Below are 19,775 nucleotides of genomic sequence, written 5' to 3' on the forward strand. Positions count from 1 at the left end.
GCGCCTCTTTCCTCACCTGCGCCAGTGGCTTTTTGATCCTTGCACTTCATATCCCGATACTGTTACCCAACAGTTAATGTGATTTGCTTCATTAATCTGTTCGTGAAACACACAATGATGACATTTCGTTATGTGTCCACCATTAAAATTCTCTCTACTAATAGGAAGTCGCAGAAGTTTCAACGAGTACGCTGGTACTTTATCAAGTTCTGCTTGGATTGACTACTCCTTGGCAGGTGCCACAGCGTCGATAAATTTGAAGAACGGTTCATTTCTACCAGGTGGCCTGTAATTTTAAATGAGTAGTTTATTAAGCACTGCTGATTGGTTTCGACCGTGTGCAAGTTGTATGTGATAGAACATGATCGTGATTTCTGTTTTTTTTTTTATTTTGTATTTCTTTAACAGGAATGATGCACTTGAGAATGACTACGTGCTTGAAATTAACTAGTGATATTATAATATGAAGTGATTTAACATAACTAGATGGAAACGACTTCGCTCTTCAAATTTTCACTACAATTTGGATTTCCTGAAACGTTCTCAGACAACAGCATTATCTCTGAAAAACCGACGGCTACAAGTAATTCTGTCCACTAAGGTGTTACTGCGCAGGGTGAAGCAGACGCCATAGTTTGGTTCCTTGCATACATACGGTAATTTCACCCAGCTACTTGGTAACGTGACAAAGTTAAAATCTTTAAACTTTGTTGGAGTCTCACGAGTATTACGAGGCGTGGATGCAGGTCCAGCTCCTGTTTGAGTTGTTAGTCCAGATAGATTATTTGATTAGAGACAAAGATAAACCCGAAAACAGAACCTCTAACTGAATGGAAGATAACGCGAATGGAAATAAATCCAGTAAAGGAGGAAGACTGTATAAAGGGATGATGGGAAAGATTACAATGTGTAGATTAATCCAAATTATTCCAAGATGAGAAAAAGACTTGGATGGAATGATCACCAATATCATAGTCACAATGTTAATAATAATGATAACATTAATAATAACACTTTTAACCATAATAATTATCATAAAGCGAACCATACTGATGGGAATAACAGGACGAGGAAAAACAAGGATCAGGATCGTGTTAGTCAGGAGGTTATAAATCCAATAAGAGACATAGCTGTATTATAGAGATCGCATAGAATGCTCAAACGATGCCTGTGCCAAGAATGTCTCAAATTTATAATGATTTTAAAAACGCATTTCTTAAACACCAATGGTGGCAGTCAATACAGGACAAAGTGTTTATGGAGAAAGAAGAACGGGAAAGAATTATCTCAAAGGCAGTTGAAAAAGAGTAATCTGGGAACCAATTATTTATTTTCTACACGGGTGATCAAGTAAGCTCGTTATCGAAAGAAATTTGGGAACGAAATAGAAGTAAGCGGAGGCTTCACCTTTCCCGGTGTGTAATAAGCCGGTCGTGGGTTTCATGGGAACCAAAAATAGAGCTGTTGAAGAGGAGATTTGCTTTACGTTCACAACTGAAAATATCCCACTGATACATTTCACGTTAGTAGCTGCTGACATTAATTTTTGCATATTACAAGGAACGGAATGCTGGTGAACTATGGAATTGTGCTAGACTCAGCCAATGAGATGTTACACATTCAAAAGGAACAAGTATGTGTTCACCTAAGGGCAAGTCATCCTCAGCCTAAGCACGTAAATCATTCAGGTAGTTAAATCCTGAAATCGAAAGACACACAGACATAGGATGCAGGGTTGGTGTTTGGGGGGCGGGGGGGAGGGGGGGACGGAGAGTGGGAAATAAGAGACAAAGGAAAAGAATTAGTGTAAATGTAAACATGTATGAAGTAAGCACGTCAAACAAATAGGTAAAGATCACCTTGTATATGGAATGAAGCAAGTGATTTATTAGGAGGGTTTCCCCAGAAAAGAGGCAGCTACCTTAACTGGTAAGCTGAAGATGGTGCGAAATTCTTAGTTTTAGTGATAAGCATCAGAAGAGAAAAGTGATTATGGTAATAATAATTACCTTAAAATGACCTAGAGGTGGTAAAACAAAAACGAGAAGAAGTCAGTAATGCGGGTAACTCATCATATGATGACGATAGTTGTGAATTAGTAGTAGTAGCAGTAGTAGTAGTAGAAAGAGACAAATAGTGCATGTGGCCATGTAGATAAAACTGTTAGCCTGGAGATGATAGTAGAGAAAGGAGATAAAGAAGTATATAATAAAAATCTGTCGACGTTAATCATGATGTAGTTCTAGTCATGGAAGAAATGACAAATCAAGTTTGTAATTCATGACGTGGTGATGCTAGTTCTAAATTGCATGTTGCGATAGATAAAAAGATGAATAGTAAGTGTAATCTGGTGTGTGAAAATGTTTTTAGCGAAGGGGCTAGCCTAGAAAGCTGGAGTGTATATACAGGTTTCTTATTCAGATGTATAAGGCAATAGATTAAGAATAGTATGACAAGTGTAGTAAAACATTATGTACATCTCCTTAAAGCCACAGGGTGCTGATTGTTTCCGTTGCGTTAGGATGAAGAAGTTACTTCACTTGTTTTGAAAGCGGAAATTCCTCCTACTTTAATTAACTTTAATTAACCATATTGTGGCCATTAACGTATGGGGACGACACCAGCATCAATGGATGTGATAAAAGGATAATCTGGATCAGAAGTTCGACGTATTACCGTCCCATCTTTTGCCTATTTTCAACCAGAGACACGGATTAAGATCACTAGCTGATGATCAGGTCACTCCATGCTATCATTCATAAAAAACACAGCCAGTACCTCATATACATTCAGAAAGAGCAGCTAGTTGTTATATTTCGAATAGACTATCAGAGACAATAAGTCTCCCAGAAAACATTCATAGTAGATGGTCAAACACACCTCCCTTTATCTGCAAACATTTTGCGACTCACTAATTTATGCTTCTCGCAGCATAGCTGTTTCCGGAGTTACGAGAGTAAGATGGATGTACTTAGTTCATCCACAGTCATCGATAGAGTAGAATAAGCGTAACTGAGAGCGCTAATTGCCTGTGAGTAGGGATGCTATCCCTACAGGTTTAAAAAAAATGGCTCTGAGCACTATGGCACTTAACATCTGAGGTCATCAGTCCCCTAGAACTTAGAACTACTTAAACTTAACTAACCTAAGGACATCACACACATCCATGCCCGAGGCAGGATTCGAACCTGCGACCGTAGCGGTGCGCGGTTCCAGACTGTAGCGCCTAGAACCGCTCGGCCACCCTGGCCGGCTACAGGTTTCGAGGTGTCGTACAGAAATGTAATGCACATGACAGGGATACCGGTAAGACTGATTCTTGGTAGTAATCACCAGAACCAATGGCAGGGGGATCTAAGAACAGGAGTGTTAGCATGTAGTTTCGACAGTACACTTGGATGATTTGACTGTGTGATTTGCACTGTCGCATGCGAACTACCTATAATAAAAGAAACAGGGACAGAAAACGAAGAAGTGTCGTGATTTATCTCCTTGTAAGGGGAGGGGGTTGGGGTGGAGGAGTGGGGGAAGAAGTATAACTGAAGAAACTGGATGAAAAGCGACAATGGACGGTGAAGAAGGGTGGGGCGTAGTGTGTGGTTGGTAACAGAGCGAACTTGAAAAGGCAGAATACCTTTGTAAAAGTGAAAAATACAGTATATTCGTTTTTGTGTTGGTGTTAAATAATTATACGAGTTTTGTCTAAGACCTCTAGTAATTGATGTATAAGGATTAAGGAGCCAGATACTGGTTAAATTTAGAAAACGAAAAGGGCATCTAGACCTGCAATCGAACTCTCTAATTAGATTATTAGGACGCAAAATGCTTCTGATATTATTGTAATAGTCGAATTCCTATTATTTGCAACAGCTTTTTAGAGATTTAGGTGAGAGCACTGGAAGGTAAATCGCATTACATATACGAGTGTTGTATGTTTCCACTCTGAACCGCGCTTGTGTTGGGCTATGAGTGGCGACAATCATTTAAAAATAGCATCTATACAGCACTTCTATAGTACTAGATGATACTGGGGCTTCAACAGATTAAATATTTCCATACTGCAAACTCCATATGCTGTACCAAATCACACTGAACTATAAGGTAATAGCTGTGGAATGTATATGATACATCGTGCGATAGTGATTTAGCAAGTCTACAGTTTTGGTAATGATTGTCATGTAATCTGAGGCAGATTTGTAAACATCCAGTGTGAATAATATTGCTAGAGGATTAATCTGGCTTTTTGAATGATTATCACTCATTCGTCTACAATGTGAGAAATGGGTTGAGTCAGCGAATCAGCTTCAGAGTTAATTAGTTTTCAAAGTGATGGCTCTGATCTTGTTGTTGTAAAATTATATTAGAGTGTGTATATTTTCCTGAGTCCCAGAAGGACGATATTTAGGAGAAATTGAGAAAAAAGAACACAAAATAAATTACATTTGTTTGGTTATGTATTTCGTATTATTTACGTATTTACAAATGGTTCTGCGTCTGCAGTAATCCTGTCGATCAGTGGATCTTGAGGATCGGAGCCGCAGCTGCGTAGGGCAGAGGAGCGGCGATGGCGGGGGCGGCGACAGCCAGAGGGGCGGCGCGCAGAGCGGGGGCCACGGCCAAGGCGGGGGCGGCGGCGTAGGCCACGGGGGCGGCGTAGGCGACGGGGGCGGCGACGGCCGCTGGCGCCACGGCCACGCCTCCCAGGTAGCCGGCCGACACGGCGGCGAACAGCAGGGGCAGGATCACCTGTAAGCACACAGCACGCGTCTCACGTCACTGTGTTCCAACACCGTTCTCGTGGATTCAGACACCTCTCGTATGCGTGAGATTTATGATTTCCTCTGTTCCCTAAATAGTGTAAAGCATAAGAGGTGATCGTTCCCCTGATGTGGACACGCCAGATTTCCTTTCCAATCCTTGTCCTGTATGGGCAAATGTTTTGTCTTGAGCGAATATGAGCGACAATGCAAGAATCAGGCAGAAAACTTTAATGAGTTTATGTCGTATCCAAAGACCGAATCTTATTTCTGCAGTGGAGAGTGCGTTGATTTGTAACTTCTTGGCGGTGGCATCTGTCCAAGTATAGTTATCGTGCCCGTGAAACAAATTTAGTACCTTCACATTCGGCAACCTATTTGCGTCTCGCAACACAGTACGTTGTATTCAAAGACCAATGCTGGACAATAATGCCTTCTCGAAGCTGCCAGAAGGTTAAATCATCCAGCTGTTATTTAGGTGAAAAATTCACGAAGTTTCATCGACTGTATTTAATACAACTACCAAGAGCCTCAATATCTATCTAAGTAACGATTATGCACTGCAGTATACAACTATAACATTGACGCCATCACATAAGCATACTACATCGAATCTCAATTTCGAAAAGTCGCCACCAACCTTAATACTATGCTCTGATTCAGAAAGAACTACAGCAACATTTGCATCTAGCTTCATTCCAGTCTTACAACTACCATGACAAAAAGAATAAAATCAAAAAGAAAATCCCGTGGAAATAACAAAAATCGAGTTGTAGTGGGTAGTGTATGGTTATTTGTAGACGGCACCGATCCTATTATTAGAATAATGGCGAGTCGACGAAAATTAGCTCCAAGGAATATAATCACTTAAAGTGTTCAAATGGCTCTGAGCAGTATAGGACTTAACTTCTGAGGTCATCAGTCCCCTAGAACTTAAAAATACTTAAACCTAACTAACCCAAGGGCATCACACACATCCATGCAAAAGGCAGGATTCGAACCTGCGACCGTAGCGGTCGCACGGTTCCAGACTGAAGCGCCTAGAACCGCTCGGCCACACCGGCCGGCGCTTAACGCGTCTGTGATACACAAAGGAGTCATTTTGCTATAGGAATGATACAGACAAGTAGGACCCTAATGAGCAAACGCAAATGAAACAGTTGTCTCATTGATCCGAGAGATTTGTATCAATGTGTACACTTTTCTCATTGCAGGCGTTAACTTTTAGCACTGAAACATAATAATGCACAAATAATTCAGAGATCCAGTGAATTTGAAGGAAAAAAATGTGAATCAATATCAACTTAACAGTGCTCTTTACTGTTAGACATTTCTTATCATTTCCTAGAAGTATTGCAAAATGAAGAGTGAGACTACTTAGCGGTTCCTTCAAGATGTGTTCTTATGCATTCTGCAATCAGTAAATTTAAAGATTGTACGTTAGAATTTTTCTGGGTGAACAAGATGTATTTTCAGTCTATGTTTTGTCTGTGTGTGACAACGTCGTCAGTCAACTGTTGCACCTAGTTAGCAACATTTGGAGAGGCGTTAAGTTATAAAACAACGTGGCAACTATGACACATGCTCGTAAAAGTTAGATTGTACACGAAACGAATGTTGGGACCCACGATCGCTCAGAAACTATGTTCCTGAAGCAGAAAAAAACAAGATGAAATTCTTCATTTTCATTTATCTATTTGACACCTTTGCAAGGGCTGTATCGACATAAATAAGATGCAGATAGCGAACTTAAGCAACACATTTTATAATCGGTGACCAAAATAGGTAACGAAGATTTCACTACTCGGTAAGAAAGTTTTGCTACGAATGATATGTACGCCTTCCGATACGTCTAAGTGTAGCATGGAAGTGAAGTAAAGCGAATGAAGCCAGCTGGAGACGACTCTCCCCGGCGACTCACCAGCTTGTACATGTTGCGTGTGTTGTGTCGGCGGTGCAGACTGTGCTGACCAGAGGAGGGTCCGGGTTTATATACCTGCAGAGCCACGCCCGCCGACCGTCCGCCCGGCCTTGGTTCTTGCAGTGGACCCTGGAGAGCCAAGTCCGGCGGTGCACCTACTGGCCGCACACTTGTCGTAGAGAACGTCACTCTCCTAATTCACATTATAAGCCAGAGGCCATCAGAGATGTCACATACAGGGTGTCCCAGACCTTAGGCGTATATGCTGTCAGAATGTTAAAACTTACAAGTGGACATAACAGTTCCACACACGATGGCTCTGAAGAACGATGCTCAATTTGGAACATGAGTAGTGCCCTCAAAAAGTAATGTCATGATCTATACTTCCCATGAAGGACAACTTTCTACTTACAATCATACTACATGCAATGGATATATTTTCACATCTTAAATAATTCACTAGTGTTTAGTGAGTGAACTTCTCACCACTGACTCTACTCCTTTTCCTATGAACAATTTCTAGATTACTGCTAATAAAAAAAAGGTGTTATGATTGGGCTCTCCACTATAAATCAGAATACTTTGCTGTAAAAACTCTTAATAAAGTATTGTAAGTTTGTAAAGGAAATGAGAAATGGCTCTCATCGAAGTAAGTATTACGCTGCAGGCACGATGTTTGATATACGAGGCATCAGTGCAAGAACAATTTAATTTAATTTGTTTAAGTAATGAAATGTAAAGAATGATTGATGATATGAAAATAATCTCATATTATTACAGTGAAAAGGGTACGAATTCTTTACATAGAACATCAAAATCAGTGTTTCCAGAAAACATGGATCTTACGCCACTGTTAACCAGACCAATCGTTTCAGATTCTTCTTGCAAGTAAGAAAATTCCGGATGGATGAGAATTTTTCTACTAATTTCGGTTACGAATCTTTATACCAAATAGAAAACACGAGTCTGTCCCAAGTGAATCAAAACTGCAAGCTCCACAGCACAATCGTCGTGGCTCGATTAAAACACGAAATATACATTTTAAATGTATTTCGCCAAGCCTGCAAGATACTGCAAGATTACCTGCTATAAGGCACGCATCCGTAGAGAGAATGCAGTTCGGAATTCTCTTATGGTCATGACTGGCACAAACCCAGACTGCAGTTATAGATCATTATTTTCTTCTCAGTATTTTCGTGGCAGGCTTCTTTCTTAACAGACCAAAGAACAGAACCATCAACAATGAACAAGGAAAGCATTGTGTGTTTCAAACTTGCAGGCTATACTGTTTCCACAGCCTTCTTGGAGTGTCATTGATTGAGCCCCGGTAGACTCAACGACCATAAGTAGTATAAACCAGTGTCGCAGAATACCTGACAGAACAGGAGTGACTACACACATAATCGAATAGTGTGCACAAATATTGCAGCAGCTCGTAAGTAACATTTCCGTGAACCTTGAATCATGGACCGAACCTCCAGCATAGTGAAACAATCGCAGGTCATCAACTCCTCCCAATCAGTACAACGAAAAACAAGCTGAAGTGGCAAATTCCTCTATGGTTGTTTTTCGTTGTACCCATTAAATGATGGTAGTTGACCGCATAGTAGACAACTTTTAAGGATCGCAATTATACACATGTGAGAGGATATTACAACAAGTTACACCTTACAGCAACAGCCTAAGCTCGTCGCAAGTGTAGAAAGTGACTACATCCCAATCTGAATGCTTTTATAACAATTGAGTACAGCGGTTTGTCACCCTCACTCTAATGTCTCTGATACGACAAGCAGATTCTACGAATCAGTTTCTCGTCAGTTCATATTTGGGATTAATACACCAACGTCTTCAAGGATGCCCATAGGAAGATATTCTTTTCAATGACATCCGACAATCACTCTTGTCACGAGCCAGGGCCTTCATTTTCAATGTAGCGGTGAGTATATCTGTTGTATCGAACAGAGTTTGTGTACAGACGTTTCGAAAATGCAATCTCTAACGGGCAACAAGTGGTGAATATACCAATGATTGTATCGGCGTTCTAACAGGATGGTTGAACATAAAAGGCAGTCTTCCATCTCACAAGTTAGTAGGGAGTCGTGCCTCGTGATGTGAGGCAAGGATGGCATATAGTTTTACCTCAGCTGAAACATGAAAATTGCAGCAGCTGCAAATACGACCATAGTTGATGTTAGCGCAATCCGTCAACAATACAGACTGTACAATTTACGTCATCGCATCACTTCGCTGAATTATTCGCTGACAGAGATGAAATCTAGATTAAAAATTATTCGGCTCGATTTCCCGCGTTTTGCTGATGATATTTTCCTCTCTGTGTTCCACGAAGTACGCACATTAGGGGGAAGTGGAGGAGTGTTTATTGCTGAACACCATCTTCCACAGGAGTGAATTTTATTTAATTCAAATTCTGTTGTGTCAGCTAATATTAGTCGAGAACCCTTTGGCCAAGTTTTTGTGTTGTTATGACCAGCTTTCTAGTAAGAACCCATCCAAGGCTACAAATGTGACGCCTGTTGCGAAACCAGAGCACCATATGACTACATACTATAATTGTACATCTAGCGAGGTAGTGTGATATTCGCTATTTTCGGCTTCATTAAAACAGCAAAAAATAATACTTCCAGCCAGAAGGCAAATACTTGTTTATAAAGCATGATTAATGTATAATAAGGCGTCGCATAGTGACGGTGGAATTTCGTAAATAATGTAATTCGTCGTCTTTGGGCGGCAATGTAAACAGAAAAATACGGATAGATATGCGATCCTTCACTGTTTTGTTCGCTGGAGAACAAATGAAGCCTTGAGCGTTAAAGACTTGTACTGTTTTGCTTAAGTAAGACGGACGCAGATTTGTGGCGGTCTGATCTAATTTTTTTTACAAAATAAATAAAAACGTGTTCCGTCTAAGTTTGAGTGAAGTGTAAAAAGAAGAACTTTTATAACTTATCGTGACGACGCACGAGCGACTCAAGAGGACAATGGCTATATAACCGTTCGCTCAATGGACATGAAACGGACATAAAAATCTACTGTCATTGTAGTACTAAGCTTAAGGAACGATATATGTTTTATTTATAATAAATATTTGTTCTGGGAATACTGAATCATTTAGCAGTGCTCATTCCTACCATCACCTCAGTGGTATTTTCATTTTAATTATACATTTTGCTAAAATTACAGACACCAAGATCAGCAGTCCAATGTGCGTGTTACATTGATAAAAGGAAAACTGTTTTATCTTCTTGCATCAGATTTAATATTGAATTTCCCTTTTGTGTGATGTTACAGCTGTTTTTGCGCCCTTAAGAACTTTTTGGTCCCTTAGGAAAATGTTTTGTCATAACAATAACATCGTACCTACGATCATGAAGTAATTAGAAAGACGATAATGCAATTTCTTAATCAATAGCACGCTAGCTGTGACTGCTTCAAGCCACGCGAAACTGCAAGTAAAAACTATTCACATTTCGTAATGCAATATTTTATGACAATGGTCAATCCACGATTCTTACGCCAATTGTGATTGATAAAACAGTAAGTGAAATCTCAAATTCCAACTTTTCCATGGAATAACAACATCACTTTTATTTTGTTACATCACAGTATTATTAGCAGCTTGTCGATATTTTGTATCCTGTGGCTGTTTATATGGATTATCACAGTTGACTTAACCACAGATTTAGTACTTGAGTACTGTCCGACTTCCCAGTCCCTGGCTATTCCTTTCTTAATGTACCCCTGCAATGCTTTCTCTTTACTTACATTTGCAGTAGTAAGTTAAAAATTCCTGCATGTCTTCGCGAACAATCCAATAATCTCTCATTTCTAATAGTAAGTTTTCTAATCAGTTGTCTTATCCTGAATTTCCTTCATGCTAACTACTCATTCCATACATTATTTACCCACTTGATTAATTCCTGGCTCTCCGAGTTCTGCATTTGCACAACACTGTGCTCGTGACGTACTATCTGCTAAGGTCGTGTTTCTCATTACTAAGGTGGTATTTTGCACAAGCAGATCTTCTTTCTCGAAGAAAGTTGGGTTGTTTCATGTTAACTGTTTACCTCGCGAGCACACCCCATTAGCGTCTTCCACTTTGCTCTCACCAGTTTTACTACTCCGAAAGTTGATTAACCAGTGTTCTACGCTGTGAATCTTCTGTATCTGAACTGCAGATTAACTGTAGAACATCCTGTTTCTTACCTGGCAGGGCTATCTCATCTACGAGCCTTAAAACGTGGCACCTGTTCGCTTCAAGCATTCATTTTCCTCTTGAAATTTATTTCGCTTGTTGAATTCCCTATCAGGCACACGATTTATGCAACAGTCTCAATAAATAGCAACCATAAGTTATATGTTTTTCAGTATGTGGTTGTTCTACCTTGTTTTTACTGACTGAATCAGGCTTTTCATCTATTTATCTATCGCTCGCGCCTCGTCCCTCGGTTACGCAGGGTCGGCCATGGTTAATCTGTTTTATCATGTTAAGTTTAAGGCGTGGCCGGATGTGAAACAGCCTGATCATCATTTCACAATGCAGCCCGTCTTGTGTAGCTAATCGTTGTGAAATTAGCTCTTTAGTTCAGACTAAATCTTTCACTCTGCAGCGGAGTATACGTTCTTCTTGATTTTCTGGAAGATTAAAAGCTCTATGGCAGGGTGGTAGTCAGACTCGAAACTTCGTTTTTTCGGGCAGTGCTCATATCCGATAAAGCACAGCCCACGAACAGCCATCACAGCTTCACAGTTTCGCCATTTTTCATTTTTACCTGTGTGTCCATTGGAGATTTTGAGCTATTCCAAAGTGCTCCGACTGATAACTTTCTATATTCGTTTGCCCTGTCAAATATATCAGTAGCCACTAAGCTCCGGTGTCTTCAGCATTTTCGAAAAAGGTGGAGCTTGAACACGAATTTTCACTTTAATGCTTTCATGACATCAAATAATACTGTAGCTGTTTGCGTATCGTTGAGGCAACGTAAGTTGTTTTAGTACATGAGTCTCCAAGTATAATTGTTCTTCTTTTCTTTTAGTGTTCAACCCTGAGATTGGTTTGCAGCAGAGCGCCATTCCTCTCTTCTGTCTTCCGCCTCTTCATTTCCACTTATGTGTTACATCCAACGTAATTCATGATGTGTTGCATGTATGACATCGTTGGTCGCCCCCGCCGATTGCTTGCCTCAACAGCTCCTTCTGCTATCGTTCCAATGATGTTGTTGTGTCGTAGAATGTGCCCTACAAGTTTGTCTCTTCTTGTTTGGATGTGCCTCCACAGAGATCTGGTTTCCTGTACCTTTCTAAGCACCTCTTCATTTGTGCTTTGTCTCTCCAGCTGATCTTGATCATTCTTCTATTGCACCACATCTCCACTGCCTCTAGCCGTCTTCTCTCTTATCTTCCAATTGTTAAAGTTTCGCATCCATAGAGGGCCACACTCCAAACGAAACCTTTGACGATACGTTTCCTTATTTTCAGACTGATGTTGTTGTTAGTGAGTAAGTTCCTTCTCCGATTAAATGCAGTTTTGGCCTTTTGTATTTTGCACGCAATTTCTCTCTGGCCTCTACCATCCCATGTGATTTTGCTTTCCATGTAAGAAAATTCCTCTATCACTTCCAGCTCCTCTCTTCCAATTCTCATTCTCAGAAGTTCATATTTTGCTCCTGTGCTGCCTTCCGTCACTTTAGTCTTTTCCTTGTTTATTCTCATTCCATACTGACTGCATAAATTTTTTCCATTGTTCTGTGGACTTTCTGTGACTATAGCAATATCATCTGCATAACGTAGTATGTATATCTCCTGCCCATTAATTTTGAACCCCACCTCAGTAGTTTCTCAAACTTGGTCTATAGCTTCCTGATGTAAGCATTGATTATAAGAGGAGAGAGAGCACATCCTTGTCTTACCCCTTTTCTGATATTTGCTTCTTGTTCCTGTTGACAGTTTCTAATCACTGCCACCTCGTTCTTATAGAAACTGAGTATCACACGGATATCGTTGTACTTTATTCCACATTTCCTCAGCACTCTGAACATCTCTTGCCAGATAACGTTATCAAATGCCTTTTCCATGTCTACAAAGTCAATGTAAGTTAGCTTATTTTTCTGTAATTGTTTTTCGATTATGAGTCTCAGCGCCAGAATCGCCTCTCTCGTTCCTAATCCCCTTCTGAAACCAAACTGATCTTCACTCAGCATATCCTCCACCTTCTCTTCAGTTCTCTTCAGAACTATTTTTATGAGAATTTTTGATGCATATGATATTAGGCTTAGAGTTCGGCACTGTTCACATTTTGTAGCTGCTGCCTTCTTTAGTATAGGAACAATGGTACATTTCTGGAAATCTGTCGGTATCTCTCCTGTGTTACAGATGGATCTAATAAGTTTAAGCAGCATAATTTTCATGCTGTCACCAGCGTTCTTTATTAGTTATGCAGGGATGTCATCAATACCCGTTGTTTTGTTGTCCCGTAGTTTTTTTAGAGCTCTGTCAAATTCTTTTTGCAGAATGTCATCTCCCTTGTCATCTTCGTCTACTTGCTCTTCTCTTCCTATTACTTCCTCCGAAAGAGGTGTTCCGGCATACAACTCCTCTATGTATTCTTTCCATCTTTTCACCATGGCTTCACGAAACAGCAATTTTCCCCTCTTTATTTTCTATTGTGCCTGAGAGTGCTGTTTTAGTTTTTTTTAAACTGATTTGCTGTTCTGTAGGCTAAATCAGTTCTTCCGTGTTGCATATTTTCTTCCAATTCCCTGCAAATTTCGTCTAGAAAATTTTCTTTTGCTTTCCTATCTTCTCTATTAACTAAATTCCTTAGTCTTCTGTATTCACCTTTTTCTTGTTCATCAGTTGCATTTTTGTATAATCTCCCGATTTCTATAAGCTCAATAATATCTGCTGTAATCCATTTCCTCTTGTTTTTGGGTTCAGTTCTTCTAACTATCTTTTCTGCTGCTTTGCATATACCAGATTTTGTTTGACCCCAGTCTTCATTTACTCCACCATGTTGTAAATTTTTAGCTAGTTTGTCTGTTTCATGAGCGTAGCGCTTTCCCAGTCCCTCAGTTTTCAGTTTTTCCAGTTCCCATTTAAGTTTTACTGGCTTCTTCTTCAAACGTTTTAATCTCAGTGAACTTTTCATCAGGACCAGGTTATGATCACTGCCTATGTCTGCAGATGGATAGCTCCTGCAATCTTACATCTGGTTCCTAAAACGTGCTTTCACTAGAATGTAATCAATCTTTCAGAGGCCTTCCATGTGTATCTTCTTTGTTTGTGATGTCGGAAATGTGTGTTTACAACAACTAATTGGTGCCTCAAGCAGAGCTCGATTAGTCGATCTCCTCTTTCATTTCTTCTTCCAAGTCCATATTTGCCAACAATTCCTTCCTCTGGTTCTTCATCCACAATCGCGTTCCAGTCCTCCATGGCAATCAGGGTTTCATCTCCCTTAACATTTCTCATCACATTGTTTATTTCTTCGTACATTTCGTCAATAACTGCATCTTCTTCTTTGGATGTTGGCATGTATATTTGTGTTATCACAATGTCCTTTTGTTGAGTTTCAAGTTTGACTAGTGTTACTAAAGAGCTATAATGCACATATCCCTTGACACGTGAGCCATAGTTTTTCCTCAAAATTATTCCGACTCCTCCCATTCCAGGTCTTTCTTGGTCAGTTCCGGTGTGAATGACTCTGTATACTGCAGACCAGAAAGCACCTGGTTGGGGCCATCTCATCTCCGATATGCCTACGATATCGATTTCCAGTCGTTCCATTTCAAGTTTTACAATTTCTGGATTGCTACACTGAAGCAGTATTCTCACATTACAAGTAGCTATGTTAAAATTGGGATTATTTTCCTTCACGTTGTCTATATCTTTTGCAGTCCCCACCCGGAGTTGGAATGGGGGATTATTTAATCCTCGGAAAATTTTACAGAAGTTACTGACATGGTTTACTGCTGATGCTTCGGATAATCGTAGTTCTTTGATGTGGTGGTTTGCCGTTGCCTTCCACATCCTATGCCGTTGGGTTAAGACTGGGATTCTTTTCCTTCACGTTGTCTATATCTTTTGTTAAAATTGGGATTCTTTTCCTTCACGTTGTCTATATCTTTTGCAGTCCCCACCCGGAGCTGGAATGGGGGACTATTTAATCCTCGGAAAATTTTACAGAAGATACTGACATGGTTTACTGCTGATGCTTCGGATAATCGTAGTTCTTTGATGTAGTGGTTTGCCGTTACCTTCCACATCCTATGCCGTTGGCCATCAGCTGGTTATTCCGCCTTTGGAAATGATTTCTCATTTCCAGGGCAAGAGGGTGCCCTTCCAGCAACTGCTGGGGTGATGATGGGTATAATTGTTAGCAGAAAGATATAGGGTCGAGCCGTATCTAGTCCATAGTAAATACGTCTAGATATTTAAAATGCGTAACTAGACTCTTGTGAAGAGTAGACGTTGTGTTCCTGCTGCAAGCGCTTGTAAAATACCTGAAATTTAACAACTCACATTTGTGGCCCAAATGGAAAAAATATAGTCCAATGTAAAACAATAATCTGTTGTAACTTGTAAAATTAATTTTTCTCCATTTATCTATAGTGAATAACTACCTTAATGATGATGAATGAATGTGTTGGGGACAACAGGGTAACAATAAAAATAAGCACGGGTCCTTCCAGAGAGATATCATCACAAAATTGTTGGAATAGCAGCGGTTACTGGAAGACTGTCACCATGAATCGCTGGGAATAGATAACAAGTTGGAGGCTGAGACATCAATCGTCCATTCACTGTTTATCACTGACACTTAGATCACGTGGAGGCAGAGTCAACTGTGAACTGAATGGCACTCTGTGTGTTTGGCGTTGTGCTCCCCATCTGCCTGTGGCGGTCAGATCGACGCAAGTATGTCCTGGTGCACCTGGTGTAAGGTGTAAGGTTACAGGTACCGGCTGTTCTCCATACCCATACCTCTCCAATTCCAACAACAATGTATATGGAGGGTTATAGGAAATGACATCCGGATTGTTTTGGTTTATGTTTATGTTCAATAGAGTCTGAATAATAGTCAGTGTGTGGCAAGAAAAGCAACCCTGTTGTAATACTCTTCCTGAGCATTGGATCAAATGGCATATTCTAGCAGGATAACGCAGATATACTATCATACCAGCCTCCAGGAAGCAATCATAACAAAATGATACAGCATGAATATCAGGCATGACGACAAATCCCTTAAGATGACATTCTGAGGATATTTGTTTTCGTAGCACAGCGAAAAAAACGTGTATTGTGTCCGTTGGGATCACACTTCATACGGATATTTAAGACGGACGTCCTTTTCCGAAATGAATGAAAGTGTAATCGTTTAATACTAGTTATTTGATTAACATTTCAAATTTGATAAATATCGGACTGGTGCTTAATGGTATAACATTTTTTATTCTCCTCGGTGCATCTTAGGACGCAAGCACGAGTGTCATTTTATGTGACAGTTGCTTCGGAACGAAATCTGGCTGCCATGGGGAAAGTGGTTTCTTCATCTGACAAGTAAGTATTTTTGATGTCAGAATACGTTCACGAGTTCGATTCAGTATAAAGGCGAGTGATGCAGGTTGTCCTGTACGGTACCTTGGCAGGCCAAACAGTGTGGTGAATCACTTACAAGTTGTTGTTGTTGTTGTGGTCTTCAGTCCTGAGACTGGTTTGATGCAGCCCTCCATGCTAATCTATCATGCAACATTTCGAACAGTGTGGTGAATCATTTAACAGTAGCGCATTAAAATCATTACTTCTCCAGTACACTGCAGACTGGAGTGTTCTGGCGCTGCGTAACCGCCGGTTTTCTCTCGTGCTTCTTCCCCGCTCACCAGGCTGCAGTTGGCGAATCTGTAAGATAAGCGGCGTGGGTGTGACTTAGGGTTGCTTGACCCTGTCTCACAACCGGCAGAGTCGCCGACTGCACAGGGGATCAGAGTATAAATGATCCTATCAGAGCACAAAAAAGTACCAGTTGCTTCACTCTACCTTCCTCAGCACCTTCAAAAATTTTACCAACAGTAACGGTATGTGAGCATACTCGCCCTTCTATATTCTGAGAGAGAATAAAACAGTGGCGGTGGAAAAGAGACAGAACAGTAATAAATACTAGAAGATAGTTAACAGTGGTTGCAATATAGAAAGAGAGAAGAAGACAATGGCAGCATGACAGAAAAAGAGGGACACAGTGGCTGTGGAACATAGTTGACAGTGACAGAACTGGATAGGAAACGAATTCAGCAGACAGTTGCAGTGGGAGAGGAAGGTAGTGGAAATGGGTGAGAGTCCATGAGAATGACAGCTAGAAAGAGACAGATGGTAACAGTGAGAAGAGACAGCAGCAGTGGAAGAAATGAATGGGGTGGTAGCAAAGAGAGAGAGCAAGAGGGAGACAGTGACAGGGAAAGGAGACAGTGGTAGTATGGCAGACTGAAGGAAACTGTGCTTGTGAGACAGAAACAAATGACTCAAAGAGACAATGACAATGAGAATGGCTGAGTGAGTGAGAATGGGCAAGTGTGAGCGGATGGATATGAGCGACTTACAGTGATGGATTAGTGGATGCGAGCGGGTTACAGTTAGGGGAGGTTTTTGGTGTGAGAGAAGAATTACATTTTAAAAAGATGACGAATATGGTCGCATGCCAAAATTTTTGAGGCAATTTTTTAAGGTGCAGAAGAAGGTAGAATGAGACTCCTGGCACCCCACTATTCAGTCAGAGTCTCTCATTAAACAGAAGTACATTCGCCTTTTTTGTGCTCCAATAGGAGAATATTTTCACTGGCTCATTACTTTTCTGTGTTAAGAAATTCGATTTTTTCCGGAAAGACAGAGGTGCTGTTCTGTTTTTGATAACGTTGTTATGACCCATCAGCTGTCTCCTGAATTGTCTAGGTCTTACAGAGAACTTTGTGGTACAATACCTATGTTCTTTCTTCGGCTATCAATCGTAAATTAGCCACAGAGTTAGTAATCTCGTCGGACCAACAGCTCATTGCGACGTTAGCTCCAACATTGGCAATGAATGCAGTTACGTCCTATGTTGACTTGCTAGGAAAGATATATGTTGTTAACGTAGCTGCTGAAGGAACGAAAGAGGAACGGGAGGTTACACACACTATTGGGTTGACTTGCCTAGAACCAGGTTCTGACTGCTGAACCAGGGCTTTTCCAACTTTTTCCTGACCATGTAACTCATGCTTCTCCTGCTGTTGTTTGAAATTTAACTCTGACAATATTTGTACATGTTGCATCAAATTGGGAACAATCCCGCGTGTAGCAACAGAATGTGTGTCTGGCATTGTACATAGTTTACTACTGTGTTTTACAACAACAACAAATAAAAATAGAAGAACTTTAACTCCAACACATAAACAATAACGACACGCTATTCTTTCTGGTGTATCATCCCTCACAGAGACTTAGAACAGTTCTGTGCCATATGCCTAAATCGCCTACATTTACTACATGTGAAATTTCACCCTCTTTTTCTATATAAATTACCGTACTATACTACGGGATGTGCCACTCACACCCTCAGACCTCCCTGATTTCAAAGACGCAGGAAAAAACCCACAGTAGGTACGACAATGAAAAATGCACCACATTTTAGAGCATCTAAAAGAATTTATTTATTTATCATCAATACACCTATACATGTGAACCATTTGTAGCACTAAGAATATCGAGTCTATATTCAATTTCTAGCCAAGTTCTTTGTAAAAATCCTCTGCTATTGTTGCAATCGCGTTAGTGATACGATATTGCAACGTAAGAATATCGTACTCCTTGATCGTATACACGCGGTCCTTCACGAATCGTCACATGAAGAAATCAAACGGCGTAATGCCGGGTGAATGTGGCTGCCAGGCGATGGGTCTTTCGCGTTCGATTCAACGACTGGGAAATTTCCTATCCAGGAAATTGCGAACAGCCGTTGACCAATGCGACGGACCTCAATCTTGTTGAAAAATGATGTTGGGTTGCACGTCTTGTATCTGAGGTTACACAAAATGCTCTAGTATGTCCACAGACTGTAGTGTAACGGTGTAAGTTTTTATAAATGATTTTCTTTTGTCATATGACCATGTGTAGACTTCGTCACCTACGTCAGTTACAACACACTTCAAAATTGTTTATATTCTTTTTAAATTGTCTCAGAATGGTTCTTGAACGAAACTGTAAAACATCATTTGAGTCGTATGCGCAGGATTGCGTCACTCAGTCCAATTGGTTTGCTCAAACTTTTTTCAATTTAGATGTCGTTTGTTTCTCCTCAGAAATTATATTAATGCACTTTATCTGATTTAATAAATATTAGAACCACATTGAATAAACGTTCGAGATTCAAATTCGCGATGAACGTTGTCAAAAATTAATAATCTTGTCAAATATATTATTAATTCATTCACATAATTCTTCATAAATAAATTCTCGGAACACGTATTTCAACTTTAGTAGCATCCACTAATTTATTATCTTACTACATATAGACGTGAACCTGAGCCTTGACAAGACAGAACTGAACATTTTCAACATGATTAACTTTCTATGACTTCATTGTTGTACAAACATTACAAATTCTTATTTTTTTCCATTTTTTAGAAGCACGTCGCAACAATTCGGTTTCGGGATCTTCTGTTGCTCTTTGGCTGTCGACCCGCGACGTATAGTGGCCAGCAATTTTCTCTCTGGCCCCGGCAGTGAAGATGCTGTCTCCGTTCGTTGCGCCGCCCTCTCCGTACATGAATCATAAAAAATAAATACAAAACTTTAGACAATTCACAACAATTACAAATATTACAAAAATACATAAGAAAAAACACTAAATTAAAGTTATATTCACCTGCAAACTGGGCTGACACTGGTGGATGGGTGACGATTCAATTTCGCGTCCCACTACATACCCCACCCCCAAGCTCAGTTTGTCAGGTTTTAACCGAAAATAAAACTTCTTCTGTATACAATTTTTAACTGTTAATATTATACATTTGTCTCACATTTTCCGTAATCTAAAGTCCTTGCTCTTAGAT

At 40.2% G+C, this 19,775-nt stretch overlaps 1 protein-coding gene across 1 annotated transcript; it reads right to left on the minus strand.

Annotated features, from left to right (window-relative positions):
* Positions 1 to 4,440: 4,440 nt before the first annotated feature.
* Positions 4,441 to 6,715, minus strand: LOC124607375 (cuticle protein 38-like). Its single transcript, XM_047139690.1, has 2 exons — positions 6,679 to 6,715; positions 4,441 to 4,746 (listed from the first exon to the last, which is right to left on the minus strand). The coding sequence occupies exons 1-2, from the start codon at positions 6,688 to 6,690 to the stop codon at positions 4,513 to 4,515; spliced, it is 246 nt and encodes an 81-aa protein (XP_046995646.1). The 5' UTR covers positions 6,691 to 6,715; the 3' UTR covers positions 4,441 to 4,512.
* Between the last annotated feature and the right edge of the window lie 13,060 nt (positions 6,716 to 19,775).

This window comes from Schistocerca americana, chromosome 3 (genome assembly GCF_021461395.2).
Source record: "Schistocerca americana isolate TAMUIC-IGC-003095 chromosome 3, iqSchAmer2.1, whole genome shotgun sequence".
NCBI lineage: Eukaryota > Metazoa > Arthropoda > Insecta > Orthoptera > Acrididae > Schistocerca > Schistocerca americana.